Here is a 12,075-nt window from a genome sequence, read left to right as displayed (position 1 = left end):
CTCACTGCAAGCTCCGCCTTCCGGTTCACGCCATTCTCCTGCCTCAGCCTCCAGAGTAGCTGGGACTACAGGCGCCCGCCGCCACGCCCGGCTAAGTTTTTGTATTTTTAGTAGAGACAGGGTTTTACCATGTTAGCCGGGATGGTCTCTATCTCCTGACCGCGTGATCCGCCTGCCTCGGCCTCCCAAAGTGCTAGGATTACAGGCGTGAGCCACCATGCCCAGCCCTCATTTTTATTTTTTAGAGTCAGCATCTCCCTCTGTCATCCAGGCTGGAGTGCAGTGGTGCAATCACACCTCACTGCAGCCTTGAACTCCTGGCCTCAAAGAATCCTCCCACCTCGGCCTCCCAAAATGCTGGGGTTCAGACATGAGCCACAGCACCCACTATTTTCTGGGACAATTGGGACAGAGGCTCGATCACAAAGGGTCTCTGGGGAGGAGGAAGGGATGGGTGTCCTTCTGAGACATTTGAGTGTTTACAGCGTGCGTTTACCTTTCACCAGGTGGCCTTGGATTGGTGGGCCACCCTGCGGGCTTATCCTCCTCCCCTTGGATGGTGTCTCCCTGTGTCCCTGTGGGGGCTGTCGTTTACAAGTGGAGCTGGGCTTTCTGGTGTGGTCCAGCCCTGGTCCTGCCTAGCTCACAGTGGGAAGGGGCTGCAGGGAAGATGGGAGGGGGGAAGGAGGCGGGGGACAGGCCTCTTCTGGCCCTGGTGCTCAGAGAATTCACAAGGACCTAGGAAGAAGCCTGGACTTGTTTTGACCTTTGGACCTCAGGAGAACCTCAGCGGAGGCTGGGAGCCTCAAGGGGGACAGCAGAGGCAGGGGAATGCTGGGGCAGCTCTTGACAGCCTCAGGGAGACCCAGGCAGCTGAGTCCTGAGCAGGGGCGCCAGAGGTCCAACAACACTGGAAAATCAGAAAATGAGGCAAAGCAGCCAGGTGTGGTGGTTCACGCCTGTAATCCCAGCACTTTGGGAGGCCTCCGAGGCTGGCAGATCACTTGAGGTCAGGAGTTCGAGACCAGCCTGGCCAACATAGCGAAACCCCATCTCTACTAAAAATACAAAAATTAGCCGGGTGCAGTGGCGGGTGCCTGTTAGCCCAGCTACTCGGGAGGCTGAGGCAGAAGAATCGCTTGAATCTGGGAGGTGGAGGTTGCAGTGAGCCGAGATCGCGCCACCGCACTCCAGCCTGAGTGACAGAATAAGACTCTGTCTCAAAACAACAACCAAAAAAAAAAAAAAAGGAAAGAAAATGAGGCAAAGAAACCCTGGGCTGTCTCAAAGTCTCTAGTCTTTTGAGCCTGAATCCTTCCCTGGCAGCTGTGTCCCGAATTTGAGGAATGAGCCCCTGGGGGCAGGATTGGCCCAGGAGCCTCAGGCTTATCTCAGAAGAGTGGAGCTAAGATGAGAGTCCCTGGGACGGAGCGGGGGCTGCGGTTGCCTGCGGGCTGGAGGAGCATTTTGAGCTGGAAAAGGCACGAAAGCTGGGGGAAAGGCACATGCGAGAGAAGGCCTGAAAAGCAAGGCTTCCCACCAATTCACACTCACACTTCCAGGCTGGACCCCTTCGGTGTCTGCAGCCCTTTCTGCCCCTGTCCCTGTCACCTCCTTAGAAAGGCCTGCCCTGACCACGCTCTGAGATTCTCCAGTAACCTTCTTCCATTTTCTTTTCTTTACCTTTTTTTTTTTTTGAGGCAGAGTCTTGCTCTGTCACCCAGGCTGGAGTGCAGTGGCGTGGAGTAGCTGAGATTACAGGTGCGCGCCACAACAGCCGGCTAATTTTTGTATTTTTAGTAGAGATGGGGTTTCACCATGTTGGCCAGGGTGGCCTAATTTTTGTATTTTTAGTAGAGACGGGATTTCACCCTGTTGGCCAGGCTGGTCTCTCGAACTCCTAACTTCAGGTGATCTGCCTGCCTTGTTCTCCCAAAGTGCTGAGATTACAGGCGTGAGCCACCGGGCCCTGCCATAATGCAATTTTTTCTTTTTTTTTTGAGATGGAGTATCGCTCTGTCGCCCAGTCTGGAGTGCAGTGGCGCGGTCTCGGCTCACTGCAAGCTCCGCCTCCTTGGTTCACGCCGTTCTCCTGCCTCAGCCTCCCGAGTAGCTGGGACTACAGGTGCCCGCCACCACGCCCGGCTATCTTTTTGTATTTTTAGTAGAGATGAGGTTTCACCGTGTTAGCCAGGATGGTCTTGATCTCCTAACCTCATGATCTGCCCGCCTCGGCCTCCCAAAGTGCTGGGATTATAGGCGTGAGCCACCGCGCCCAGCCCATAATGAAATTTTTTTAAGAGACAGGATCTTGCTCTCTCGCCCAGGCTGGAATGCAGTGCAGTGATCATAGTTTTATTTATTTATTTATTTATTTATTTATTTATTTATTTATTTATTTATTTATCTGAGACAGAGTCTTCTTGCTCTGTCACCTGGGCTGGAGCGCAGTGGCGCCATCTTGGCTCACTGCAACCTTCGCCTCCCGGGTTCAAGCGATTCTCCTGCCTCAGCCTCCGGAGTAGCTGGGACTACAGGCGCGTGCCACCATGCCCGGCTAATATTTGTATTTTTAGTAGAGACAGGGTTTCACCACGTTCGTCAGGCTTGGTCTCAAACTCCTGACTTCAGGTGATCTACCTGTTTCAGTCTCCCAAAGTGCTGGGATTACAGGCGTGAGCCACCGTGCCCGGCCTAATGTAATATTTTAAAAACTAATGCAAAAGAATTTCTGATGAGCAATAGATAAAGACTTTAAATAAGCTGGGCATGGTGGCTTGTGCCTATAGTCCTAGCTACTCAGGAGGCTGAAGTAGGAGGTTCACTTGCTCCTGGGAGGTCAAGGCTGCAGTGAGCTAGGATGGCACCAGCCTGGGTGACAGAGTAGACTCCATGTTAAAAAAAAGAGGCCGGGTGCGGTGGCTCGTGCCTGTAATCCCAACACTTTGGGAGGCTGAGGCAGGAGGATTCTGGGGTCAGGAGTTCGAGGCCACACTGGCCAACATGGGGAAACCCCGTCTCTACTGAAAACACACAAGTTAGCTGGGCATGGTGGTGGGCGCCGGTAATCCCAGCTACTCGGGAGGCTGAGGCAGGAGAATCGCTTGATCCCAGGAGGCAGAAGTTGCAGTGAGCTGAGATCGCGCCATTGTACTCCAGCCTGGGCGACAGAGCGCGACTCCATCTCATAAATAAAAATATTTTAAAACATTTCTAAATGTTGATGTCTGAGTTTTTTTTGGCGTCCCTGTAAATTTTGTTTTCCAGGCGAGAACTTTACTGGCCTCAGCCTATTCCGGGTCCCCAGGTGAATGAAACCTAAGTTTGGCCCGCCCACAGAGCAGCAGGCCACGCCCCCTCGATATATCAACCCCGCCCCCGAAACCAGGCCCCGCCCCCAGGACGCTAGTCGCGCGGTCGCTCTGTGCCTGCAGACACCCGCCCCGCGCGCTCCTCGCGTCACTTCCGGGGCGGTGGTGAGAACGAGGCTCACTTCCGTCCGTGGGGGGAGCTGCGGCGGTGGCGGTGCAGGAGGCCGGGCAGGGGTGCGGAGGGACCGTCGGACGCACGGGCGGGCGGCCGGGAGCCATGGAGCGCGGCCCTGGGGCCCGGGGGCGCGGGCCGGGGTGGTGAGTGCCGGGCAGGGGCGGGGGCGGGCGTGGCCGCGCGGGGTCCCGGGCCGGGCCTCGAGGGCCTGACAGCCCGGTTGGACGTCCCCGAGACCCCTGCAGTCCCAGGGCTTCCGCGGGTCCTGCCCGAGGAGCCCAGAGCAGGGGCGCGGACCGCGGGTGAGCGTCTGTGATTGGAAAAGCCCTGTCCCCATCCATTCAGCTCTCCGGCGTGGGTTGCGCTCCCACCCTCCTGCGGACGCGGCCCTTGCCTTCGGGGAGCACCGGTCCGAGCCGCGGATTCCGCTCTTTTGCCCCGAAACTGCCCCCAGCCCGACAAACGCTTCGGCCTCTCGCCCCCCATGGCAGCTCCCAGGGGCCCTCCCGAGCCCTGCTTCCCAAGCAGCTCCCAGTCGCTGTTTCCCTTGTCAGGCTTCTTCCTGCCGCCCTGACTCCTGGGCGGGCTTCCCGGCCTCCGCTCGCGTCCGTTCTCCGGGATGCAGCCCTTCTCCTATGTTGTGCATCGCTTGCTCGGGACTTCTTCGTGGCCCCGCCATTTCTCCCAGGATGAAGTGCAAACTCTCGGGGGCGCGACCTCACCCGTCCCAGGCTCTCTCTTAGGACCCTTCTGCTCACTTCTTCCTCCCAGGGTCTGCTCTAGCCAGGAGCCTGCTCTGTCACCTCTGGGGTTTTGCCCCTGCTTGTCCCTCTGTCCCATCCCCCTGTCACCTGGCCCGTTTGTCTGCCCTCTGATATGGCCGCGCCTCCCCCCAGGCGGGTTTCCCACCCTGACTGGTTGAGTGAGGTGCAGTCACCGTCTCCCATATGTAGGTCATCTTCCAGTACTTTGGCTGCTCGGTTGCTTGCTGGTCCTCAGAACACCTCTAGCTTGCAGAGGGGTGCCCAGTTAAGTGCGTGGGAACGGAATTGGTGGGATTCAGGGTGTCAAGGGGTGTGTGCCCAGTGAGTGAGGCGTCTGGGTTTGCACTCCCCAGTCCACGCCCATTAGTGACACTAGGGAGGTTCCAGGTCCCTGTGGCTGGAGAGGAGAGGAGACTAGACTTTCCCTTCCCTGTCAAAGCTGGCGGACCTTGGGGATTCTTTTCCTCCTGTGCTTCCTCCTTAATTCTGTGCTGCCTACCACCTGCCCATTCCTTTAGTGAGTGGCAGGTCATGGTCCTGCTCTCATAGAGTTTCTGGTTTGGAGGTGGGGGGAGATCTGGCCAAACGTGTGAAAAATACAAGCTGTGGAAAGAGCGTGTAAGGGTCCTGTCCCAGCTTCGAGGACTCTGAGAGCGTTGGCAGTGAGGTGCAAAGGGTGGTTGGGATGGGCAAGGCTGTCTAGTGAGGTTGGGGAAGGGAGTTCCTGGCAGAGGAGCAGAGGCAGGAAGGGGCAATTTGGCTTGTCTTGAGGGAGCCAGGGGTGGCAGGGTGTGAGATGAGTGAGTCTGGAGAGGTCGGCCTGAGCCAGAATGCGGACCTGGCAGGCTGTGGGGAGGGCTTTGATCTCTATCCAGGGAATAATGGGAGGCCCCCAGGACACCCCAAGAGGGAAGCGGCTCCATTGCATTTGTGTCGTGAAAGTTTGTTTGGCTGCTGGGGGAGAATGTCCTGGAGCAGGTGATCAGCAAGGAGGGAGGCTGTTGCTGTGGCTCTGGTGAAAGGTGATGGAGGCAGGGACCGGGCGGTGGCTGATGGGAGACAGGCAGAGCCACCGGGCTGGTGATGGACCGGCTCAGATCCAGTGGGTGGAAGGAGGTGTCAAGGATAACATCTTTGTTTCTGGAGTGGATAGTGGGGCCCTGGCCACCTCGGTGTGCCCCTTCATCTCTGTGGTCTCCAGGGGCCTGCTACTGTCCACTGGGCTCTCAGGACCCAGCTGCATGATGCCACCTAAATTGCAGGGCCCTCCAAGTCCCCAGCACCAGCGGGGCAGCACCGGTAGGGCCTGGACCTCTTTGAGAATATGTTGAAAAGCCGACATCAACCTCGACGCTGTGGATGTTGGGCCTGATCATTCTTTGGGGTAGGTCTGTCCTGGGCACTGCAGGGTGCTAAGCAGCCTCCACCCAGTCCCCAGTGGCGACACCCAAAACTGTGTCCAGACATTGACAGGTGTCCCCAGGGGGGGAGACTCGCCTCCATCTGAGAAGCAGAACCAGCCTGACAGTCCACCTCCCGGCTGAAAAGTGCTTGCATGTGCGATTTGCCTCCCGCCTGGGAGTCTGGGGGCGCTGGGATGCCATCCTTGCCCCACTCTGGCTTTCAGAGCTCTCTCCTCTCCTCCTCGTGTGCCCATGAGTCCAGCTCACAGGAATGTGGGTCTCACATCAGGTCCCGAGGGAGCAGGTGTGTTTCTGGGCCTGAGGCTGCTCCTTGGTGGTGAGGGTGTCCCCACGAGCCGTGTCTGTGGCGCCTGCAGCTGCCTGCATGTCCATCTGTGTCCGCATCTGCCTTTGAGCCTCATCTTCCTGGCCCCATGGTTTTCTCATGCTGTGACCCAAAAGCCGAGCATTCCAGGGTGTTCTGCTGAAATTGAGTTGTGAGCGTGTCTCTCTCCTCGCTCCAGTCTGAAGGAGAAGCGTGGTCGGTAGATAGACGTCTCAGACCTTTGTGTTTTCTTCACGTCTGTCTGTTGGCAGGTCCTTACAGTATTGTGGTTGCTTTAGCAACTTAGCTGTTGTCGACCTAATGTGTTTCATGACGTTCTGCAGCAAGGAAGAAGGTCCGAGTTTCCACTCTGAATCAGGCACCTTCGTTCCCCTCCCCCCCTCACTTGACTTCCTGTGGGGTATGTGGTGTCTGCACTTATAGATGAGAACGCTGAGGCCTCAGGAGGGCAAGTGACTCGCCCAAGGTCACGGAACCCTAAGTCAGGGGTGGAGAAGGACCCCCTGACGCCAGCCCACCTCCCCTGCCCCTCAGCAGGCCTGGCCCCAGCACAGAGAAGAGCCATTGTTGCTGCTCTGGGGGCCCTAGGAGCCTGGGATGTATCCTGCCTTTGTTTCTAGAGCCTTTGTTTGTTATATTTCCTCTGTCTCCAGACATCGCAGGCCGGTGGGGCCCGGCGCCTGTGCAGGCTCACGTAGCGGGGCCTGTTCAGGTCCCTTGTGGGTCCCTTCAGTCTGAGCTCTGTCCTTGCCTCAGCGGCCCGTCACCCATAGGGTGGCAGAGATGGGCCGGGGGAGGGAGTGGGCAGCAGTGCGGACCGAGTCCTGGCGCATGGGGTTTCCCTGGTGCTGGAGCTGGGCGTTTCGGGGGTGTGGGCGGGGCTGGGGTCATATCCCCTGCATGCCCCGCATGCCATGGCTGTACTCACATGGCAAGAGGTGGTGATCGCCAGCTCAGGGAAGGTGGGGGTTCCTTCATCCTGTGGAGAGGGGGCTGAATTGGGGTCCCCTGAGCTGTAGGGTGCAGTGCCTGACAGGCCGTGGGGAGGGCCGAGGGGATGGGGACTGACAGGCCCCGGGCCCATGCCGCCCCCTGGCACGGGTGGATGCCCCGCTTCCCGGGAGTGCCCAGCTGGACTGTGGCACCCCCAAAGGACCCCACATGTCACTGTTCCCCCGCAGGGCTTCCCACGGCACGACATGGAGACCTGTGGTTGCGAGGCTCCCTGGGGCTCGGCTTGGACCGCGATGGGGCTGGGCCCTGGCCTCCTAACGGGGCTGCTGTCTGGGGCGGTAGCTGGGGGGGCGCTCTCCCCCCTGCCCGCGACTCGGAGCACCCCCACCCCTCCCCTGCCGGGCCAGGCCGGGCGGCGTTGTTGGCGGGGGCCCCGGTGGAGGCCCGGCCCGGGTGGCGCCCGCCATGAACGGGCTGTCGCTGAGTGAGCTCTGCTGCCTCTTCTGCTGCCCGCCCTGCCCCGGCCGCATCGCTGCCAAGCTCGCCTTCCTGCCGCCGGAGGCCACCTACTCCCTGGTGCCTGAGCCCGAGCCGGGGCCTGGTGGGGCTGGGGCCGCCCCCTTGGGGACCCTGCGGGCCTCCTCGGGCGTACCTGGGCGCTGGAAGCTGCACCTGACGGAGCGTGCCGACTTCCAGTACAGCCAGCGCGAGCTGGACACCATCGAGGTCTTCCCCACCAAGAGCGCCCGCGGCAACCGCGTCTCCTGCATGTATGTTCGCTGCGTGCCTGGTGCCAGGTGAGCAGCTGTGGCCGCGCCTGGGCTGGGTCACCCTGTTCTTGGGGCTCCCGTTTCTGCCTGTGGTGCTTGGTGTGGTTGGTGGTGCCCCTGATGGCCCGAGCCTGCCGTGAAGGGCCATCCAGCCAGCAAGGGTGGTATCCCCGATCAGGCCGGCCTCGTCCCTCTGGCAATTTTCTCTCGCAGACAAGAACACCAGGCTCAGGGAGGCCATCCCCAGCTGGCATGGGTGGGCAGGCTGGGCGACTCCAACAACCCAGCGCCTGGTGGTTGCCTGCTGGGCGAGAGCTGGGGCACAGGGGCTGCCCTGGCCTGCGGGTACATCCACCTTCTCGCCAGGTGGGGTTCTGACCAGATCTGAGTCCAGAGGGCGAGCCTTTACCTTCTGGCTGGGCTAGGTGGGGGCCTGGGGGAACTGGAGGAAGCAGTCCATGGCAGGGCCAGCCTGGCCACCTGCTCCTGGCACCACCTGGGGCAGCTCCCGTGCTGGGAAGCAGACAGGCCTTGCAGCACAGCCTTGGGGCTTGGGCAGGGTGGTGGGCCAGGAGGGGCTGCGTGAGTGTGAGCAGAGATTGGCCGCATTTGCTTGTTGGGGGCAGGGGTGGGGTCCAGTTGTCCCCCAACAGTGAGGGCACCATTCTGTGAGGGGAGGGGAGATAGCCCTGCCAGCAGCAGCGTGGGCTCCCCTGGGAAGGTCCTGAAAGGTGGGCCTGTGCGCTCCATCCCCGGGGGTCCAAGTTCTTCCAGGAGGAAGGGCAGTGAAGCCTGCAGTATCTGAGCACACACTGCGAGTCTGCCCTGAGAGAGGATGTGACCGATGGTCCCAGTGTCCCGCTTCACAGATGGGAATCCTGAGGCTCCCTGGCTGGCCTCTGCAGCCCAGGCTGCCTGTCCCCCTGCCAGCTGTCCTGTCCTCTCCCCATGGGGAACCCTCGGAGATGGAGCTGTGCTGTCGTAGCCTCCCCTCTCCATTCACTGGCTTCTGGCCCCCTTGGGAGGGGAGTAAATGAGGCACTGGGCATGGCTGGCCACCGGGGTGGGCTGTCAGTACGCATCCTCCTGCCCTGCAGCTGGGCGCTGGGAGCGAGGATGTGAACGGCCCTTCTCGGCCTGTCCCAGGTACACGGTCCTCTTCTCGCACGGCAATGCCGTGGACCTGGGCCAGATGAGCAGCTTCTACATTGGCCTGGGCTCCCGCCTCCACTGCAACATCTTCTCCTACGACTACTCTGGCTATGGTGCCAGCTCAGGCAGGCCTTCCGAGAGGAACCTCTATGCCGACATCGACGCCGCCTGGCAGGCCCTGCGCACCAGGTGAGGGCGACCCTGGGGGCAGCTCAGCCTGGGCACACCCGAGAGGGGACCAGGCCGGGGGCCGGGGGGCAGGCTTCCCTGGGAGGAAGGTGGGCGGCCCTGCAGGAGGGGAGCCACAGTGGATGCTCAGGGCCAGAGAGCCGGACAGGCGAGCTTGGGTGTGCAGGTGCCGCCTCCACATGGCTGAGGTGTGGCCAGGCGGTCCTCTCACACCCTGGCCTGTGGAGCCAGGCTCCCTGGGAACCCCTGGCCTGAGGATGGGAAGGGGCTGAGCTTGTCCCAGGGGCGTGGATGCCACCCGGCGGGAGGGAGTGGGTGGTGGTCTGGGGGTCTGTGCACGTGTGGCTGGAAGCCCATCGGCCGAGGCAGCACTTTGGAGCCAAGTGAGGCGAGGCTGCTGCATCCAGGTCCGGAGGCGTGGCCCATGAGGCCCTGTGGCTGCGGAGCTTGGCCATCCTGGGGCAGGGCCTACAGGGTAAGGTGCAGACCCGCAGCACACATCCGAGGTCTGGGCCAGCCTCGATTCCAGATCCAGCCCTCCTAGTCATCCACGTCCCCAGGCCTGCGCTTGCCTAGGCCCTTCACCGGTGTTTGAGCACCGCCCGGGCCGGTGCTGCTTTGGACGAGGAGACCCGGGTGGGCCTCTGGTGGCTTTTCCTGCTCTCCATCCACTGGGGCTGTCTCGTCCTGGCCCTGCCCAGCCCACTGGTCTGACCTGCTCCTGCAGGGACCAGGCACAGCTCTGAGAAGTCAGAGACCCTAGGGAGGTGGGGTCGTCGTTGCCTTGGTGATATGCAGGCAGTCCCTGCTGTGGGCCTGGGAGCTGGTCCCCTGGCACCACCCTGGCTCTGGGGGCCTCCCAGCAGTGTGGGACGCTGACACCAATCACCACTTCATGTGACTTCCTTGGCCCCTCCTGTCTCTACTGCCTGGGCCACTGGCAGAGTCACACCCGCCATGGCCACCTCTGAGCTCTGTCTGCTCAGCCATCTGTCCTGCTGCCACTTTGTCCTGCAGGAACCTAGGCCCAGAGCTGTGAAGGGGAGGCCAGAGCGTGCCCAGGGCCTCCACTGGGGATGTGTCCTGTTCGTTTGAATGGTGACATCCAGGTGGCAGCTGGGGGCTCCTGCCTGTAGCAGGTGACAGGGCTGGGCTGGCTCAGCACACTACTGACCATGGCTGCCAGGGAGCAGGCCAGGGAGGCTGAGGCAGAGCTGGGGCCACAGGCACAAGCCAGGCAGCATCCTTTGGGGCATGGCTGAGTGGTGAGCTGTGGAGTGCTGCCAGGAGGCTGGGATTCCAGGCCAGGGACGGGGACAGCCCTGCTGGTGGAGTCCGAATGCCAGGCAGAGGGGATGCACACCTGCCCATGCTCCTACCTTGCAAGAGGGCATCTGCCTGGGATCAGAGCCTAGAGCATGTGGGAGGAGAGTTGTGGGGTCCCAGCATGGGCAGGGTGGCAGGTGGGTCCCGCGTGGTTGGGACTGGGCACAAGGAGGCCTTGTAACTGGTGCTGGATCAGCTGGGTCAGGGGCCACACACCAATGACCTGGGGGTGGGGGTGGCCCTGGGTGGGAGCTGGTGGTGCTGAGGTGGCCGAGGACTTGTCCACTCCCAAGGGAAGGTGCTGGTGGGAGGGGGTGCCACCTCCGCAGCCACCACCCTCGATGCTGACCTGGGTTGCACTGGCATCTCATTGGGCGTGGGGACTCCGAGAGTCCAAAATTGGGTGGAGACATTTGGGGACACAGCTGCCTGAATTCCTCATGGCCAAGGGGGTGGGCAAGGGCTGCAGGGAGGAAGAGTGTCCGCTGTCCTGGCCAGTGCACCAGGAACGGCTTTCTAACCCGGGCAGGAAGGCGTGAAGCATTCAGGATGTGGGGGCCACACAGTTCCCAGTGTGCACCTAGGGGTGACCAGGAGGAGGAGAGGCGCCAGGGCCTCCCCTACCCCCGCCCCGGGGGCACTCCGTAGGCGGGATCCCTGCAGATCCTAGCTAGGAAACCCCAGTGAACGGCAGCGCAGGGAACGGGGCGGGGCCGCTGGCTTCGCCCACCGACGCGGTGTTGGGGGCTGGGGGTGGCCCTCGGGACTGGTGTGGAGCCTGGGCCTGACCCACTGACTTGGCTGAGTGGGGAGACTGGAGGGTCGCATCCGGAGCTGGGCCCGGGGACACCCGCTGGTGGGAAGGGTGCGCGCGCGTCGGAGGCCGCGGCTGACCCTGCTCCGGCGCTGCCAGGTACGGCATCAGCCCGGACAGCATCATCCTGTACGGGCAGAGCATCGGCACGGTGCCCACCGTGGACCTGGCCTCGCGCTACGAGTGTGCCGCGGTGGTGCTGCACTCGCCGCTCACCTCGGGCATGCGCGTCGCCTTCCCCGACACCAAGAAGACCTACTGCTTTGACGCCTTCCCTAAGTGAGCGGCCCGGGCGGGGACGGGGGCGGGGCGGGGCCCGGGCCGGGCGCGAAGTCTCACCGGCTCCACGCCCCTCCTGCAGCATCGAGAAGGTGTCCAAGATCACGTCGCCCGTGCTCATCATCCACGGCACGGAGGACGAGGTGATCGACTTCTCGCACGGGCTGGCGCTCTACGAGCGCTGCCCCAAGGCGGTGGAGCCGCTGTGGGTGGAGGGCGCCGGGCACAACGACATCGAGCTCTACAGCCAGTACCTGGAGCGTCTGCGTCGCTTCATCTCCCAGGAGCTGCCCAGCCAGCGCGCCTAGCGGCGGCCCCAACCGGCCGGACCTCAGCAATAAGGCGGCCCCCGGACCTCACCCCGCGCCGGCCCCCCAGGGGCTGCATGTGGACCCCCCGGGCGGCCCAGGGGACCCCGCCCCGACCCAGGGGCTGTGGACGATGTACAGGCAACAGAGCTACGCACTCCTTTCCTTTTGGAAGCAAGAAGAAAATACGTGAAAACGGAAATTAAAGATTTAAAATTTTAGGGCTGCTCTCCTTACTTTCATGGCTCTGCTCACTCGAGCGCTCAGCGAGCTCGAAAGGGGGC

At 61.8% G+C, this 12,075-nt stretch overlaps 1 protein-coding gene across 3 annotated transcripts; it reads left to right on the top strand.

Moving 5' to 3' along the window:
• Nucleotides 1-3,478: 3,478 nt before the first annotated feature.
• On the top strand, nucleotides 3,479-12,012 carry ABHD17A (abhydrolase domain containing 17A, depalmitoylase). Of its 3 annotated transcripts, none has more exons than XM_031007820.3 (5): nucleotides 3,479-3,629; nucleotides 7,181-7,750; nucleotides 8,870-9,064; nucleotides 11,304-11,483; nucleotides 11,566-12,012. In XM_031007820.3, the coding sequence occupies exons 2-5, from the start codon at nucleotides 7,419-7,421 to the stop codon at nucleotides 11,789-11,791; spliced, it is 933 nt and encodes a 310-aa protein (XP_030863680.2). In that variant the 5' UTR covers nucleotides 3,479-3,629; nucleotides 7,181-7,418; the 3' UTR covers nucleotides 11,792-12,012. The 3 variants fall into 3 exon arrangements, with proteins under 3 accessions (XP_030863680.2, XP_030863679.2, XP_063558019.1); XM_031007819.3 differs by having other exon boundaries at nucleotides 4,041-7,750; XM_063701949.1 differs by lacking the exon at nucleotides 3,479-3,629 and adding an exon at nucleotides 7,937-8,089 and having other exon boundaries at nucleotides 3,652-7,750.
• Nucleotides 12,013-12,075: the final 63 nt, after the last annotated feature.

This window comes from Gorilla gorilla, chromosome 20 (genome assembly GCF_029281585.2).
Source record: "Gorilla gorilla gorilla isolate KB3781 chromosome 20, NHGRI_mGorGor1-v2.1_pri, whole genome shotgun sequence".
Lineage (NCBI taxonomy): Eukaryota > Metazoa > Chordata > Mammalia > Primates > Hominidae > Gorilla > Gorilla gorilla.
This window is presented reverse-complemented; position numbering and strand designations above follow the sequence as displayed.